We start from the raw sequence: 16,066 nt of genomic DNA, 5'->3' as shown, positions 1-16,066 counted from the left end.
TTTCTGGTACAGCTTCAGTCTATCTTGGGATTGATTGTACATGAAGAAAACTTATTGGGGGATGGAACAATCCATAAAAATATTCAGTGGTGTAGTGCTTTTATGCATGCATGTATTGAAACTGATCTGCCTGTGCCTCAAAAACTTACACAGGTTCTTTGTGGGATTTTCATGTAGTTTGTCACAGACAGAAAGACATACCATGTACTCTTCTGGGATTTCGGCTGGATAATGAGCCTCTCTGCCAAATATCAGGTAATATGGTGAGTATTTGGTGGTCATTTGCTTTTTAGTTCCAAGGTCCAAACATCACAGCATCCAGATACTCAACCCACAATTCTGGATGGTCACCAACAACCTTACAGAGGCCTCTGACAATGAAAGCACATGGAAAACATTCATATGAAAGATCATTTTAATTTTTTAATAGTTAAATGTCATGCATTAATGTTTTAGTTGAAGTGAATCCCATAAAAGTATAACATGTTATGCATTAAGCTGCATGCACTCCAATTTACCTCTGAATGGTGCCATTCATTCTCTCCGCCAAGCCATTGTTTGTGGGTGATAGAACGAGCAGAGGCTTCTTTTAATGTTTAACAATCTGCATACCCTTCTGTTGAGCTGCAAAAGCAAGTAATATACACTGACTATAAGCACATTACAATAAGAATTTAAATATACAACAGTCATACTAATATCTCAAAAAGAGATTTATAAAGACCAGAAATGGAACCATTTTCAAAAAGTTAATCAAATATGTGTCCAAATATTTTTGCCAAAGACTAAAGTACTTACAGAATTGACAAATTTTTTGCCTTGGTCACTGAGAATCCTTTTTGGTGCTTCGAACTGGTGGACAAATTTTATGAGACAGTTTGTCACATCCTTGGCTGATTTCGACCTCAAAGGGTGTGCTTGTGGCCATTTTGTGAAATAGTCAATAAAAACACAAATATACTGATGTCCGCTGTTGGTTTCAGTAGGTTTCCCAATAATGTCCATCCCAACCAATTAAAATGGCTGAGAAACCTTAAAAAGAAAAACATAGTTACATTAATTAATTGTTGCAGCACTTGCCTGACAAACTGCACACTGGGAAACCTAATCAAAAACAAAAGCAATTCAGTAAGAAACACAACAGTAAATTAATTTGAGAGATACAGAAACATTGCTGTGTTCATCTTAAAATAAGTTAGCTGTAGTAGAATTACAGAGTTTCTTTTGAGTACCCACCCAATTATTGACGTCCAATGACATCCCTGGCCAGTAGAAACGCTTTGAAATGGCTTCTCTTGTTTTTGTTTAGGTCAAAGAAAGGTCAAGCTAATTAAGACTACACATTTTGCCATTGTGTGTGTGTGTTAATATATGTATTGATGAGGTTTATAAACGCTACGAAGTTGCTGTTATTACCTTCAATGTCGTAAATAGCAGCTTTTCTTCGGAGAAGAAATTTCTCTTTTTTCGTGAAAAGCGCTGGATACTCGCCTTTTAGTTTATTTGCAACCAAACTCTTGTACTCGTCTGGTTCCATCCTCTTGTGGTGTTGGTTATAAAATAAATTGTTATCTTCTCGTTAGCTCAGAGGAACTCGGGTTTTCACAACGTGAACTAATTTGAATAATTAACGAGGAAACCCACGTGACCTAAGATTTTGGAAAAATGTGTCAATGTTGGAGTCGAATAGGCCTACGAAAGGTTGCCCAAAACTGACTTGCAAATTTTTGAAAAGCCCTGTTACTGACAAAGACGTGTATATTTATATGTTGTTTTTTTTTTTATTTAAATTATTTATTGTCAAAGAAAAACTGCTAACGTTTATTATTGATGGAGAGGACACACATTTTGGCAGACGCTGCCACACAGCCTGATAAAATCTGTACCCCTCTATAACCTTTGCTGGGAGGAAGAAATCCTCTCCAGAGTTACTGGGGTTATTGGTTATACTCTGATTTATTTTGCAAATAAACTCCTTCGTGATAGCACCGCTAATGTGCATTACAGAAATGTAAACCATAGTATCAACGTCTTTGTTTGGACAAACTATTCCCAGCAGATACTGGGAAGCACTTACTTCAATAGTCTTCCGCACGGCACATTACAATGTCACGAAGTTAGTATTAAAATCCATTCACGAATCGAGTCTGTTGTTTGTTTTCCAGGTTTACGCTTTATTGCGCGGATTGCAGATCAGTGACAAGTAGCGTACAGAAACGAAGCTGGGCAAGTGGCTCCTCCTCCTTTGCGCGCTCTCGTAGATTGGGAAACAGTTTTTGCCGGGGGTAACTACTTTTGGCAGGACACCTGAAACACAGGAGGCATACAGAAGTTGTTCCTCTCTGATGAAATATCCACATAGCATTGCGCTCCCGCTGCACTTACCGTGAGCCACCATGCCTCTGAGGCTGTCTGCTGCAAAAAGCCCGCTTTCCAGATATTTCCAATCTCTGCACAGCTGTTCAGCACGAGCGTTTGGGTAAGATAAATCCGAATGTGGAAGAAGAGCTGTGAAAGTAGGGTGCGGGTGATAAAAGATAAAATATATTTGTTGCTTTTCCAGCGCCGGAGCCGCCTGCCTCGGCTCGGTGAATTTAAAAGGTCGCAGCTGTCTGACTCTGAAGGATTTCAGCTCAGATGAAATCAAGAAGCTGCTGTGGGTCTCCGGAGACCTCAAGCATCGGATCAAGCACGAAAAACAGGTATTTAACTTTAATTGCAAAACTTCAGTACTTATAGTTGGTGTACTCTGTGGTCTCTGGATGTGTAATTAAGAGTCATTTCTATTTCAGTATTTGCCTCTTCTACAAGGAAAGTCGATTGCAATGATATTTGAGAAGAGGAGCACCAGAACAAGAATGTCCACAGAAACAGGTGTCAGTTTTTCTATGCAAACATATGCATGACGTGGCTCAGGGTATGGGATTTGACAGAGGCAAGATATTTCATTGCTATATGTAGTGGTGTGGAAAGGCTTTTGTCCCCCTATTCTGATTTCCTATTTTTTTGTTTGTCACATTTAAAATTTTCAGCTCATCAAACAAATTTAAATATTAGACAAAGATAACGCAAGTAAACGCAAAATGCAATTTCTAAATAAAGGTGTTTGTTAAGAGGAAAAAATCCAAACCTACATGACCCTGTATGAAAAATTATTGCCCAATAAAACCTAATAACTGGTTGGGCCACTTTTAGTAGCAACAACTTAAATTAGGTGTTTGCGATAACTGGCAATGAGTCTTTCACTGCACCGTGGAGGAATTTCAGCCGCTGATCTTTGCAGAATTGTTGTAATTCTGCCACATTAGAGGGTTTTTGAGCATGAGCCGCCTTTATACGGTCACGCCACAGCATCTCAATCAGATTCAGTCTTCATTTTGTTTTGCTTGTGTATCTTTATATTTTTCATGTGTTTGGTTACTCATATATTTCAGGGGTTTTTTTTCCTAATAGTCATTCTTTTTTATTTAATATTATGTTAAATTAATGGAAACTTGCTTCCACCACTGAAAAAAACAACATTTTTTTCTGTAAGTCACAAATTTAGGTTGTTATTGTGTATAAATTGAGCAATGAAAGTGATTCTGAAATTTGCTGTGTGTTTCTTTATGCATATAATGGATGCTTTCTCCCATTGGAAAAACAACAACAAAACACACACAAAAACATTGTTGTTATCCATAACTGCACACCTTCATGACGACCGTAACGAAACTTGGAATTTTCTTAACCTTAATTTAAAAATTTCAAGTTATTTCGTTCAATTTAGACGTTTTTAGTTAACTATGTCAAGATGCGAAATTAATAAGTTACACAATCTTTTGATAATAACCCAAAATTTTTATTTGTTTTATTTTTTCAGAGGCAGAAAGTTGAAGTTTTTCCATAATTACTGTTTCAATTATACATCCCAATATTTGCTTTGTAGCTTTTTATTTGTTAGTCAGCTTTTTTATTATTTATATGTATTAACTGAATCATTCTTGATTTAATATTGGCATAGATCCATACAGTTACACCCTACAGTGAGTAATATGGTCTTGTCACATCAGGCCAAAGTCAGTCTTTGTTTACATAGATGACATGTATGAATGAATGCTTGCTTTATTTCACTGATGAAAACATGCTAATGTAGCTTTACCTATAGGGATTAAAAGTACAATGGTTTTAACAGTGGTATCTTACTGCATGGAAGGTCATTAAGCCAATAATTACATAAATTAAAAAACTATCCTTGTGCAGGAGCCCAGCTAATGCCATTCAGTGCAGTCATTGTTAATGTAGTCACAAAAGAACTGCTGAAAGGCGACTTTCAGTACAAACCCCCACCAAAACACTGATCAGCACTCCTCATTTCCCCTCTCCACCACCCCCACACTCCCCTTAGTGTGCACTCCTCTATATATTCCTGCCTGCACATTTACTTTAAGTACACTTTTTAAAGCACTAGTTGACTTTTAGGGAAACTAAAAGTACCTTAATCTTGTAACTCCAGGATTTTCTCTGCTGGGTGGACACCCCTGTTTCCTTACCTCACAGGACATCCACCTGGGAGTGAATGAGAGCTGCACAGATACAGCCAGGTGAGCTGTTGGTTTATCTCAGGGAAATAAAAGCAGCTGCAGGCTTTAACCTTTTCTATAGCAGTCTCCTCATGATTTTCATTGTTGTATGTAATTGCTGAAGAAGAAACGCAGTTTTTCTCAACAAGATTTCCCTCCTGGCTCAGTATATAAACCACAAAGTCCTTGTGCATGTCTGATCTTTCACAACAGGGTCCTCTCTGGATTCTGTGATGTTGTCTTGGCTCGTGTTTACAAGCACTCGACGCTGGAGGAGCTAGATAGGGAGGCTTCAATCCCCATCATTAACGGACTGTCAGATCTGTATCACCCAATCCAGATTCTGGCTGACTTCCTCACCTTACAGGTACTCTTACCCTGTGGTATTCTGCAATTTTAATGCACTAGTTGATAACCATGCAGTACCTGTTTTCTTTAAATCCAGGAGCATTACGGATCCCTTAATGGTCTAACGGTGAGCTGGATTGGAGATGGCAACAATGTTCTCCACTCCTTCATGATGACTGCAGCCAAACTCGGAGTTCATCTTAAGGTTGCTACACCGAAGGTTGGTTTCTTATTGCGCTATTGGATGCATGTGATCTCTTTGTTACTCTGGTCTTTGTATCTTATGTGTTTTTGTGTAGTTTGAGGTTAAAGGCAGGCAGTCAGCCTTGAGCTTCTTATCTGCGCACTTCTTGTGTCAGTAAGATAAAGTCATATCTTTGTGTTCAGGGGTACGAGCCAGACAAGGGCGTTACTGAAGAGGCACACAGGCTCGCCAAACAGGTGAGGTCCTCTAAAACCTGCCATTAATGTCTTCTAGTTTCAAGTATTCTGCCAAGGTTAATGTTAATAAATAATATTATATTCTGTCTCAGCATGGTACTCAGTTGATTCTGACCTCTGACCCCATGGAGGCTGCCCGTGACAGCAATGTCTTGGTCACTGACACCTGGGTCAGTATGGGACAGGAAGAGGAGAAGAAAAAGAGGCTAAAAGACTTCCATGGATACCAGATTTCTATGCAGGTAAAGAAGGACATTACTTTCAGCCAAGTAGTTACTCTCACCTTTTTACCTGTTTTTAAACACTAATATTTTTCAGATAAAAATCATTTATTTGCTATATGTTTGGGTGTGTATATGTGTATTAATGATACATGAATATATAACAAATCACGGAAAAGTATTGTTGTTGTTTTTTTAGATAAAGACAAGAAAACTGTATAAAAATGGTTTTTGAGAAAGTTTTGTTTTTATGCATCATGTCACCACCTATTGAAACTGGTTTTAAATGGTTTTAGTTTAGTTTTTCTGCGTATACAGGGAGTGCAGAATTATTAGGCAAGTTGTATTTTTGAGGAATAATTTTATTATTGAACAACAACCATGTTCTCAATGAACCCAAAAACTCATTAATATCAAAGCTGAATGTTTTTGGAAGTAGTTTTTAGTTTGTTTTTAGTTTTAGCTATTTTAGGGGGATATCTGTGTGTGCAGGTGACTATTAATGTGCATAATTATTAGGCAACTTAACAAAAAACAAATATATACCCATTTCAATTATTGATTTTTACCAGTGAAACCAATATAACATCTCCACATTCACAAATATACATTTCTGACATTCAAAAACAAAACAAAAACAAATCAGCGACCAATATAGCCACCTTTCTTTGCAAAAGCCTGCCATCCATGGATTCTGTCAGTGTTTTGATCTGTTCACCATCAACATTGCGTGCAGCAGCAACCACAGCCTCCCAGACACTGTTCAGAGAGGTGTACTGTTTTCCCTCCTTGTAAATCTCACATTTGATGATGGACCACAGGTTCTCAATGGGGTTCAGATCAGGTGAACAAGGAGGCCATGTCATTAGTTTTTCTTCTTTTATACCCTTTCTTGCCAGCCACGCTGTGGAGTACTTGGACGCGTGTGATGGAGCATTGTCCTGCATGAAAATCATGTTTTTCTTGAAGGATGCAGACTTCTTCCTGTACCACTGCTTGAAGAAGGTGTCTTCCAGAAACTGGCAGTAGGACTGGGAGTTGAGCTTGACTCCATTCTCAACCCGAAAAGGCCCCACAAGCTCATCTTTGATGATACCAGCCCAAACCAGTACTCCACCTCCACCTTGCTGGCGTCTGAGTCGGACTGGAGCTCTCTGCCCTTTACCAATCCAGCCACGGGCCCATCCATCTGGCCCATCAAGACTCACTCTCATTTCATCAGTCCATAAAACCTTAGAAAAACCAGTCTTGAGATATTTCTTGGCCCAGTCTTGACGTTTCAGCTTGTGTGTCTTGTTCAGTGGTGGTCGTCTTTCAGCCTTTCTTACCTTGGCCATGTCTCTGAGTATTGCACACCTTGTGCTTTTGGGCACTCCAGTGATGTTGCAGCTCTGAAATATGGCCAAACTGGTGGCATCTTGGCAGCTGCACGCTTGACTTTTCTCAGTTCATGGGCAGTTATTTTGCACCTTGGTTTTTCCACACGCTTCTTGCGACCCTGTTGACTATTTTGAATGAAACGCTTGATTGTTCGATGATCACGCTTCAGAAGCTTTGCAATTTTGAGACTGCTGCATCCCTCTGCAAGATATCTCACTATTTTTGACTTTTCTGAGCCTGTCAAGTCCTTCTTTTGACCCATTTTGCCAAAGGAAAGGACGTTGCCTAATAATTATGCACACCTGATATAGGGTGTTGATGTCATTAGACCACACCCCTTCTCATTACAGAGATGCACATCACCTAATATGCTTAATTGGTAGTAGGCTTTCGAGCCTATACAGCTTGGAGTAAGACAACATGCATGAAGAGGATGATGTGGACAAAATACTCATTTGCCTAATAATTCTGCACTCCCTGTAGTATACACAGTTAGATACTTTCATATTAAGAAAACAAGTTCAAGGAAGGGAAGGAAAGTCTAAGTCACATCCCTGAAAATCCTTACACTCCATGGACGATAACACTTACCCGTGGTTTGATGCCCTTCTGTTACAGACAGGAAGTGTGGCCAAGTCAGACTGGACCTTCCTGCACTGTCTCCCTCGGAAAATGGAGGAGGTGGATGATCAGGTGTTCTACTCATCCCGTTCTCTCGTTTTTTCGGAGGCAGAGAATAGAAAATGGACCATCATGGTGGGCTGAAATGTTAACGCACAATGTGCTGTTTGAGTTTGTTTTAATCCCCTTTTAACTCCAGTTTAATTTTCTTTCAACTGACCATCACAACTGTCTTCTGTCTTTCAGGGCCTCATTGTTTCTCTTCTGACCGACTACACGCCACAGATCCCCATGCTGAAGTTTTAACATCAGTTATTAAGAGGGACTAAGCTTTTCTGTGGCATGGGATGACTTCAAAGAAGACTTTTGCAATGCTGTCATATTGTAACTTCAGGATAGAGCTGCCATGTGGGAGCGTGGGGCTGTGGTGTGCTTCTGTTTATGTGTAGTAGGTCTGTGTGTCAAAGTGCAGAGAACCCAGGAATTCCCAGGACTCGCTTATTGCTCACAGTTCTTATTTCACTCTTGTGTGATGTGTCACCACAGCTGCCTTAAAACTTCAGTGACGATGAAGAACTAGAGGTTAATCCATAAATAAAATACCCCCACTGATTTTGTAAATGTTTAGTGCATATCTGGAATTTGCAATACACCAATGATACAGAGATACTGTTTAATAAAATGTATTTTGTGACCAAGGGCCTCACTTGAAGCCACTTCAGTCAATTGTTCAATTACTTTTAAGCCTCTGAAAATGGGGAAGTCTATAAAAATGCACAATATTTTATCATAAAACCCTGTAAGTTTAAGCTGAAAGCCTGCACTCACAAAATCACACTATGACACCGCTTTATATACTACACTTGCAGAACTAAACATGTTATGTGCTATTGGCTGAGTGCGCCCCCTATGGGATGGAGCCGTGAAGCCTTCAGAGTTTTTTCATTGGATAAGCGGAGGTGACGTTTTAGTGCGGGAAGCTATGATCTACGTGGGTGGTCCAGCTGGATAAAACGATGCAGCTCAGTAATTCATTCATAAACAAGCCGGCCTGTCATCAAGTAAACACTCACGCACACATTCACATGGCTTTGTAAACACTACTATAAACGCACACGGTGCGTGTGGCATCCGCGAAAGAATACACTATACTTTCATCGTTGTTCTGCACTTGTCATAAGGATTTGATCACAACAAACTCCACACGGTTAAATTAAATAACGTAAGCTGGTTCAATGGCAATATGAAAGCAAGACAATGCTCTTAAGCGACCACCCACGTACGGAAGGAGACTGCTCGGGGAGGGAGTCGAAGCTGAGGTGGGAGGTGGATGGGGAGGAGGACGCCATTGCAGCCGCAGCTGGCCGTTTGTGAGTCGGCGGAGGAGAGAGACATTACCAAAGTGAACAATGTCGACTGGCTTTCAGGGATTTCCCTGGCTCGGCTCTCTCTTCTGGGGCTGTGGTGTGGAAACAGAGGAGTAAGATGGACGTTTTATCCCCGTCGAGAGTGAAAATGTGGAGCCGCAGCGCTGAGCCTAAGCAGGTCAAAAAAAAAAAGAGCCGAGTTTCAGGGGGGACAATGGGGGAAAGTTTTGGCTAACTAACGGTAGTTTTAGCTAATGTTAGCGTTACCGCTAACTCACCGTGCTGCACCTTCTTCACATGTGCAAGATGCAGTTTTATTTTGTATTTTTTTTACTTCCATATTCACGCTAAATCAAAAGGTTAACACTAACAGGGAAACAAAATTGTGAGCTTTAACAACAATTACGCTTTTCCGATGCGAAATAATGTGCAAAGATAATGCTTTCCACTAGTGAAAGGCTTTAACTGTGACCGAAGACTGTTTAATAGTGAAAAGTTTACCCTGGCTGTAAACAGTCTTTTAACGTGGTGAAATCTAGTGTTCAAATCCTCTATAGTTTTTTAAAACTGCAGTAAATTGTTGCTGGAGTTATTGTTATACATTAGTAGAGTTATATTGCTAGTACATAAACACGTATGGTGGGAGGTGGTACAGTAACCAGTGTTTGTTAGTTTTATTTCTGACATTCTTTTTCACCTGTAAACATTTACTTTTGTACTTTGAACCTTAATGTGAAACGTGTGTGTACCACTTTACTTAAAGCCGTCACTATTTAGTATTCATATGTAGCATACATATTTTATAAATATGTAAAATTTGTACCATGGAGCAAAATTTGGGCAAATCCAGGTAACTCCAGAGTTTAGCCTCGACTGTGAAGGCAGTTCACTTCTTACTGCGGTATATCCCCGTGGATGAGCTGCAGTCCTAACCTGTTCTAGATGAGGTTATGATCAAGATTAGACCTCAACCACGTCCTGTCCAGTTAGTTCTCTGGAATATATCACGCCAAGAAGAGTGATATCTACTACCTACTAGCACAAAGGGTGCTAGTAGGTAGTAGGAAGATCTGAGGTCTTTATCTTTCTCTAAAGACCATCTGTAATTAATATTTAGTCTTAGATGCATCTTTATTCTGTAATGTTAGTTTTCTCTGTTGGCTGTAAACAATTCTGCAACTTGTTGTTGTTGTTTTTGCTCTATAAGCATAAATATTTGATGTCAAACCAGGGCATCTGTTTGGGGATTGAACTTGGCTGTAGATTAGTTTGAATTAGTTTTTTTGCGTTTATTCTTTTCTCACAGAGCGTTAAACACTATTGATAGTTTGTCTGCAGCAGCTGTATTATGTGTTTAACCTCTGAAAATGACCTGTGCATGTTTTTGATTGCTCAGATGCTTCCAACGCTTTAGATTTGATAAATCCTGGATTGACTACTTCATGTTACCCTAAGCCCGAATCCTGTTGTTGGGCTAACTAAAGCCAGATAACAATATCCTGCGTATGTTATCAAACTTGCTTCATAGTACAGGTCCCTGGTCTTTGCTATTAGTTTTTGTGCTGCAGAAAATAGTAAAATCCATGAGTTGAGTTCCAGCTGCATGAATGTAGATTGAGGGTTGAAGGGTTGTTTTTCGCTGTAATTCATGATATTGTTTTGTTTTTTTCTTTGTCTTAGTTTGGCAATTTATTTTGTCTAATAATGCCTTCTCCTCAGCAGTCCCCCACCATTCCTTCACCAGTCCGGTGGCCCAGCTTCTCACCATGAACACGAGCAGGAACTGTACCACAGTGGGGAATGGCGAGGGTCTGGCTGCCCTGGAGTCAGTCTCCATTGTGACCATCACGCTGCTCGCCTGCCTCGGGAACTTTCTGATTGTGGCAACCCTTTATCGCAGGCCTTATCTGCTCACACCCAGCAACAAGTTTGTGTTCAGCCTGACTCTGTCCAACCTGCTGCTGTCCGTGCTGGTGCTACCGTTTGTAGCTGTGAGCTCAGCAAAGAGAGAGTGGATGTTTGGGGTGGTGTGGTGCAACTTCACCGCCCTGCTCTATCTCCTCATCAGCTCTGCCAGCATGCTTACCCTTGGAGCTATCGCTATCGACAGGTTAGTGCCAGATTATACTGTATTATATTGTAGCCCTATAATCAATCTAAGCATTTAACTTGAATTCTTTTAAAAAGTGAGCCCTTACACTGACATTAGGACATATGGTTCCCTCCAGCGGAGAACCTGTAGCCCATTTTTGGTCTCTGCTAATTTCTGAGAAAGATTTAGCTGATTAATGCATCGCTATATTATTAATTTATCCCAGATATTGGGAGATTCTGGCATCAAATGGACTAGAGCATGAAATTTAGTGTTGCTTTAAGTCCTGAAGCTGAACGTAACCAAGACAGTAAAGTTACAGTAAGCATAGGAAACTGAAGGTTAGCAATTTTCCACTTCAAGCTCAGATGAATGTTATGCTGAATAAAGTTTTAAAAAATGCTCTTGGTGCATTTCCCTCTAACGTCACACTCTTGTAAATAAGAGAGGTTAACCACAGACTTAATTTGTGGTATTTTCCTGTAGATTTCTCTGATCAGGTGATGAGCATGGGCTTAAATGCTTGAACTTTAAATGCCTGCTTAAACAAATACATGGAATAAAGCCAGTAAACATATTGCACAAAATTTATAGACAAAAAGTTATAGATATTTTAAGGCACTTTATTTATTCCAACAACAAAAAAACATCTTTGATATTTGGGGTTTCCTAGTTTTCATTTTCTGGTTCCAGTTTTTAGACTCGATCGTATTTTGCCAATATTTTGTGCAAGTACTTTGTGTAATAACAAACTCAAATGGTTATTCAGACACAAAGTTCAGTTTATTTTGCTTTGCTTGTAAGAAGGGGAGAATTGTTAATTAATTTTGGTAATCAAAAAATATACAGTAACATACGATACCATCTCAGAAAATGTCCTTCCAGCCCCATTATTTGTCCATCAAACATTCCCCGGCTGTGAGGTTTTCTCTATGTATCCATGTTTTGTTTGATTGCAAATTTAAATTCTTTGGGTTGTGGCTTATTTGTTCAGAAAACCATGCAATTAGGAGACAGCTTTGGGACTCGAGGAAATTGTTACCAGCTGTTCTGTTGTTTTCCTAAATGCTAGAAAACGCCTGAAATGATTAATCTGATGTTCAGACCAATAATCAACAATTGAATGACTTTTGAGATTAACACTAAAGTTTCAGCACTTATAATAACTTCTTATCCACATGCACTGCCTTTCAGATTTTCTGGAGCTACTTTTAAACCGCTGCAGTTGAATACTGTTTTAATTCTGTTGGGTGTCGCAGAGCTACCGAGAGCTACTGTAAATTTTCTGTGTAGCGCACAGTTCCTGCTGTTCTCACTGCTCACCTAATTATCCTCAGCATCCTTTGGGAATTTTAGATTACAGAGCCTGTTTTTGTTCTTCTGCCAAGCCCGTCTGTTCTCTTCTGTTTGCAGCTTTTAGGAAAACATTTCACAGGATTGTCGGGGAGAGAGAAAAGTGCAGCTTTTAGCTTTTGTATCACTGACTCCAATCTCAGCAGCCTGTGTGCTAGTCTGATCAAAAGTCTCCCTGGAGGACGGTGTTGAGTTCCTGTTGTGCAGATTTCTTCATCGTGCTCATGTCTCCTCACAACAGGTACTACGCCGTGCTCTACCCGATGATCTACCCCATGAAGATCACAGGCAACCGGGCGGTTGTCGTCATCGCCTACGTGTGGTTTCACTCGTTGGTAGGCTGCCTGCCTCCTCTGTTCGGCTGGTCCTCCTTTGAGTTCGACTGCTTCAAGTGGACGTGCGTGGCGTCGTGGCACAGAGAGCCGAGCTACACGGCCTTCTGGGTCACCTGGTGCATCCTCCCACCCTTCTTCATTATGCTGGCGTGTTACGGTGTCATTTTCCGCGTAGCCCGCATGAAAGCCCGCAAAGTTCACTGTGGGACTGTTGTTGTGGCCCAGGACGACTCCACTGGAGCCCAGAGGAACGGGCGTAAGAACTCGAGCACCTCGACTTCCTCTAATGGAAGTCGGCGGAGCCTCGTGTACGCAGGGAGTCAGTGCAAGGCTTTAGTCACCATCTTAGTGGTGATTGGCACCTTCCTCATGACCTGGGGGCCATACGTTGGGGTGGTGGGCACTGAGGCCTTGTGGGGTCAGGGCAGCGTGTCTCAGTGGGTGGAGACTCTGGTAGCGTGGCTGTCTTTCTGCAGCGCGGTGTGCCACCCACTCATCTATGGCCTGTGGAATAAAACGGTGAGGAAGGAGCTGCTGGGGATGTGCTTTGGAGATCGGTACTACAGAGAGTCGTTTGCCACGCGCCAAAGGACGTCCCGCCTCTTCAGCATCTCCAACAGAATCACAGGTGGGACTATAGCTGGGGCTCTCTGTGTCATGCAGATGTGTGTGTATGTTGCTGGTTTTATCTTTAGTAAATGCATAAGGCTGGTTTAGATTTATATTCCTGCGGGATGTGATGATCTCATGAGAATTTGTGTTTTCAGACTTGGGGATGTCCCCACACCTGACTGCCATGCTCGCGGGTGGAGGACAGCTGTTGGCCCCAGGAAGCAGCACAGGAGACACTGGCTTCAGTTTCACTCAGGACTCATGTAAGTTGCACACGGAAAGGGGGAAATAATTGCTTCATATCAAAAACTCCAAGCAATCCTCAAGTGCTGCCAAGAGCATGCCAAAGCAACAGGTGGCGATATAACCCTAAGCGTGAAGAAATGTACTATGTACTAATAAAAACGGTGCACAGTCTGATGTCCACATTTAAGTGCAGAAACTAAGATTTTGGAAAAACTTCATCCTGGCAGGAGTTTTTCAGTGGTCGAAAGGCAAATACACAGAAAAGCCATATTTACCAAAACACCCATGTACGTGTAGATGTAGCACAAGCTGTCTTACCATTGTGTCCATTTTTTATTTATTTATTTATTTTTACAAACAGGACATGATATTAGTGCATCTAATTAAAATTCATACATTTCCGAACCTGATCTTTCAGCAGCTCCTCTGTTTTCTTTTTTGCCTGCGTTGTGAGCTTTTGTATCCACAACACTGTTGTTTCAATTCGTTTTTATAGGGAGTTGACTAACTTCAATAATCATTGCAGAAAAATTATAAGTGTATGAAAAATTTAAATTTAGTAAAAAAAAAAAAAACCCTGCATATTATCATGCATGTCTATTAGTCCAGAGGTGCTGGAGCCTATTTCACCTGCCAAAGGGTCAAAAGGTTGGGTAGACCCTGGATGCAGATGAGGATCTGAAAAAAATGACAATTTGTCATGTGTACCTTATTATTATCTCTTCTATGTAGACTTTACAGATCCCCAACCCCGAGACTGAGGCAGTTTGATGATTGTAGGATTATCGTGTATTTTATCCCTACAGACTCATGAATAAAATGAAACATCCCTCAAAAGGTTGATTCTGTTCATCTGGACGTAGAATTTTTCAGTGGGAGAAAGGTTTCGTCACTCATCCAAGTGACTTCTTCAGTCTCAGCTGACTGCAGGTTACCCCAATCTTATAAACAGTACATTTGCATAATGATTGAAAACTAGCACCACTGAAGGGACAATGGGCTGGGAGGTCTGTTCCATGATCATTAATATGTAAATTCTCATGACCATTGATCAACAACTACTGATCAAAGACCAATGCACTGTTTATAAGGTTGGTCAAAATGTCAAAAGTGTTTGATTGGCCACCATAATCTGCTTAAGTTTTTAAGATGACAGAAAAACTGAAGGTATTCTGAAAGTTAAGAATATTTACATTTTTCCAGCAGCATTTGACAGCTAATCGAGCAGTTGAGATTCTTCATAAACATACAGCATTGTCACACAGTCATCAGCCTACAGAAACTTACCAGACCGTGGAGTTTGTTAAAAGAGCTCTTTCCTGCAGCAGACCGAAACACAGTGAATCACTGCTGTTTGGCTTCAAATAGAATTGAAAGCATGTTCCTATGGGTGAAATCCCTTCAGCGCCTGGTCGTTTGTTTCAGAATACTTTCGCTCTAGAAAAAAATGCTACATAAATACCTTTTCATTTAAGAACATACTGAGGGCTTATTGAGAACTTTTTGTCCAATTATGCCAAAAACATGCTGCATCGCCTAACTTTGATTTAGAATTTATGCGTTTCTAGAAAGAAAAGCAGCACTTTTTTTTTTCTCAATTTTTTTCTACAGTTAAGTTTAAAATTAAAAGAGTACAAAGCTGTAAAGATGAAGTTTGAAAGCCTTACAAACCTTACTGCATCATACACCTCTTTGTTGGGCAGCCTTTTTGTTTTCCAGCTCATGTTTTTAACTGATCCTGTAGGGAGGGCAAGTGGTGTCATGTTCAACACAAACAAATGTCTTGTGATCCACCTTTGTGTGTACATTTGTGGCCATATGGTATGAAGATGACTTTTACTGCAACTTTCCTGCAATCTCTGTTAAGTTCTGCTTGCAGTTAACTTGCAATGATCCTCTTTATTTTCCTACACAGGCACAGATGTGATGCTGCTGGATAACTTCTCCACAGATGGCTCCTCCCTCGCGCAGCACCACGGGCCTCCGTCCGGGAAAAGGAGGAGCTCAGTCACCTTTGAAGACCAGGTGGAGCATTCCAAAGGTATCCGTCATTCATTTCCCGCTTCTACAGAAGATTAGAGAGCAGGGAAAATACCTTAGACTTCACATGATACACAAATGACCAAAAAAAGAAAAGAAAAGGGACCAGGCAAGAGAATTGTTTACTGTAGCTTGTGTTTACCAAAGCTTTGACTGATGTCTGTTGATTTCCCCAGCTGAAAACACATCCTCAGTCCAGATCCACGCAGAGGTGCACAAATCTCTCGACATGTTCGCCTCCTGCTTGGCGAAAGCCATAGAGAGCGATGCTAAGCTCACCCTGTTTGGGGAGAGTTCAGCTCTGTCAGCAGGACTCCTCACAGCGAGGGCCGCACCGAGGCCCAGATACCTGGAAGGCCAGAGACTGAGGCTGGAGAGTATTGATGAAGGGATCGTTAAGGATGACAGAGGTGAAGAAGAGCAGGATGGAGAGGAGAAACCCACCTGA

The 16,066-nt window shown here is 40.8% G+C and overlaps 2 protein-coding genes across 2 annotated transcripts; both read left to right on the top strand.

The window, feature by feature from the left end:
* Positions 1–2,367: 2,367 nt before the first annotated feature.
* Positions 2,368–8,269, top strand: otc (ornithine transcarbamylase). Its single transcript, XM_085374017.1, has 10 exons — positions 2,368–2,479; positions 2,564–2,702; positions 2,793–2,874; positions 4,496–4,583; positions 4,776–4,929; positions 5,008–5,130; positions 5,298–5,351; positions 5,444–5,593; positions 7,571–7,708; positions 7,820–8,269. The coding sequence occupies exons 1-10, from the start codon at positions 2,397–2,399 to the stop codon at positions 7,877–7,879; spliced, it is 1,071 nt and encodes a 356-aa protein (XP_085230143.1). The 5' UTR covers positions 2,368–2,396; the 3' UTR covers positions 7,880–8,269.
* A 2,437-nt stretch (positions 8,270–10,706) lies between these two features.
* On the top strand, positions 10,707–16,066 carry gpr161b (G protein-coupled receptor 161b). The gene is made up of 5 exons (XM_085374760.1): positions 10,707–11,050; positions 12,627–13,348; positions 13,488–13,595; positions 15,494–15,619; positions 15,795–16,066. Exons 1-5 carry the CDS (start codon positions 10,707–10,709, stop codon positions 16,064–16,066), a joined length of 1,572 nt encoding a protein of 523 aa, XP_085230886.1.

The sequence above is a fragment of the Diplotaxodon limnothrissa genome, linkage group LG16 (genome assembly GCF_057381915.1).
Source record: "Diplotaxodon limnothrissa isolate DT_005_m linkage group LG16, D_limnothrissa_male_GT1.1, whole genome shotgun sequence".
In the NCBI taxonomy this organism is placed as follows: domain Eukaryota; kingdom Metazoa; phylum Chordata; class Actinopteri; order Cichliformes; family Cichlidae; genus Diplotaxodon; species Diplotaxodon limnothrissa.
The sequence above is the reverse complement of the archived record's forward strand: the minus strand, read 5'-3'. Positions and strand labels throughout refer to the sequence as shown.

Bases quoted from the DNA above. Each gene is read 5' to 3' on its own strand.
- otc (XM_085374017.1), top strand. From the start codon at position 2,397: ATGCCTCTGAGGCTGTCTGCTGCAAAAAGCCCGCTTTCCAGATATTTC. The intron at 2,703-2,792 runs GTATTTAACTTT...TTTCTATTTCAG, and splicing joins GGATCAAGCACGAAAAACAG to TATTTGCCTCTTCTACAAGG. The intron at 4,584-4,775 runs GTGAGCTGTTGG...CTTTCACAACAG, and splicing joins AGCTGCACAGATACAGCCAG to GGTCCTCTCTGGATTCTGTG.
- gpr161b (XM_085374760.1), top strand. From the start codon at position 10,707: ATGAACACGAGCAGGAACTGTACCACAGTGGGGAATGGCGAGGGTCTG. The intron at 11,051-12,626 runs GTTAGTGCCAGA...TCCTCACAACAG, and splicing joins GGAGCTATCGCTATCGACAG to GTACTACGCCGTGCTCTACC. The intron at 15,620-15,794 runs GTATCCGTCATT...TGATTTCCCCAG, and splicing joins CCAGGTGGAGCATTCCAAAG to CTGAAAACACATCCTCAGTC.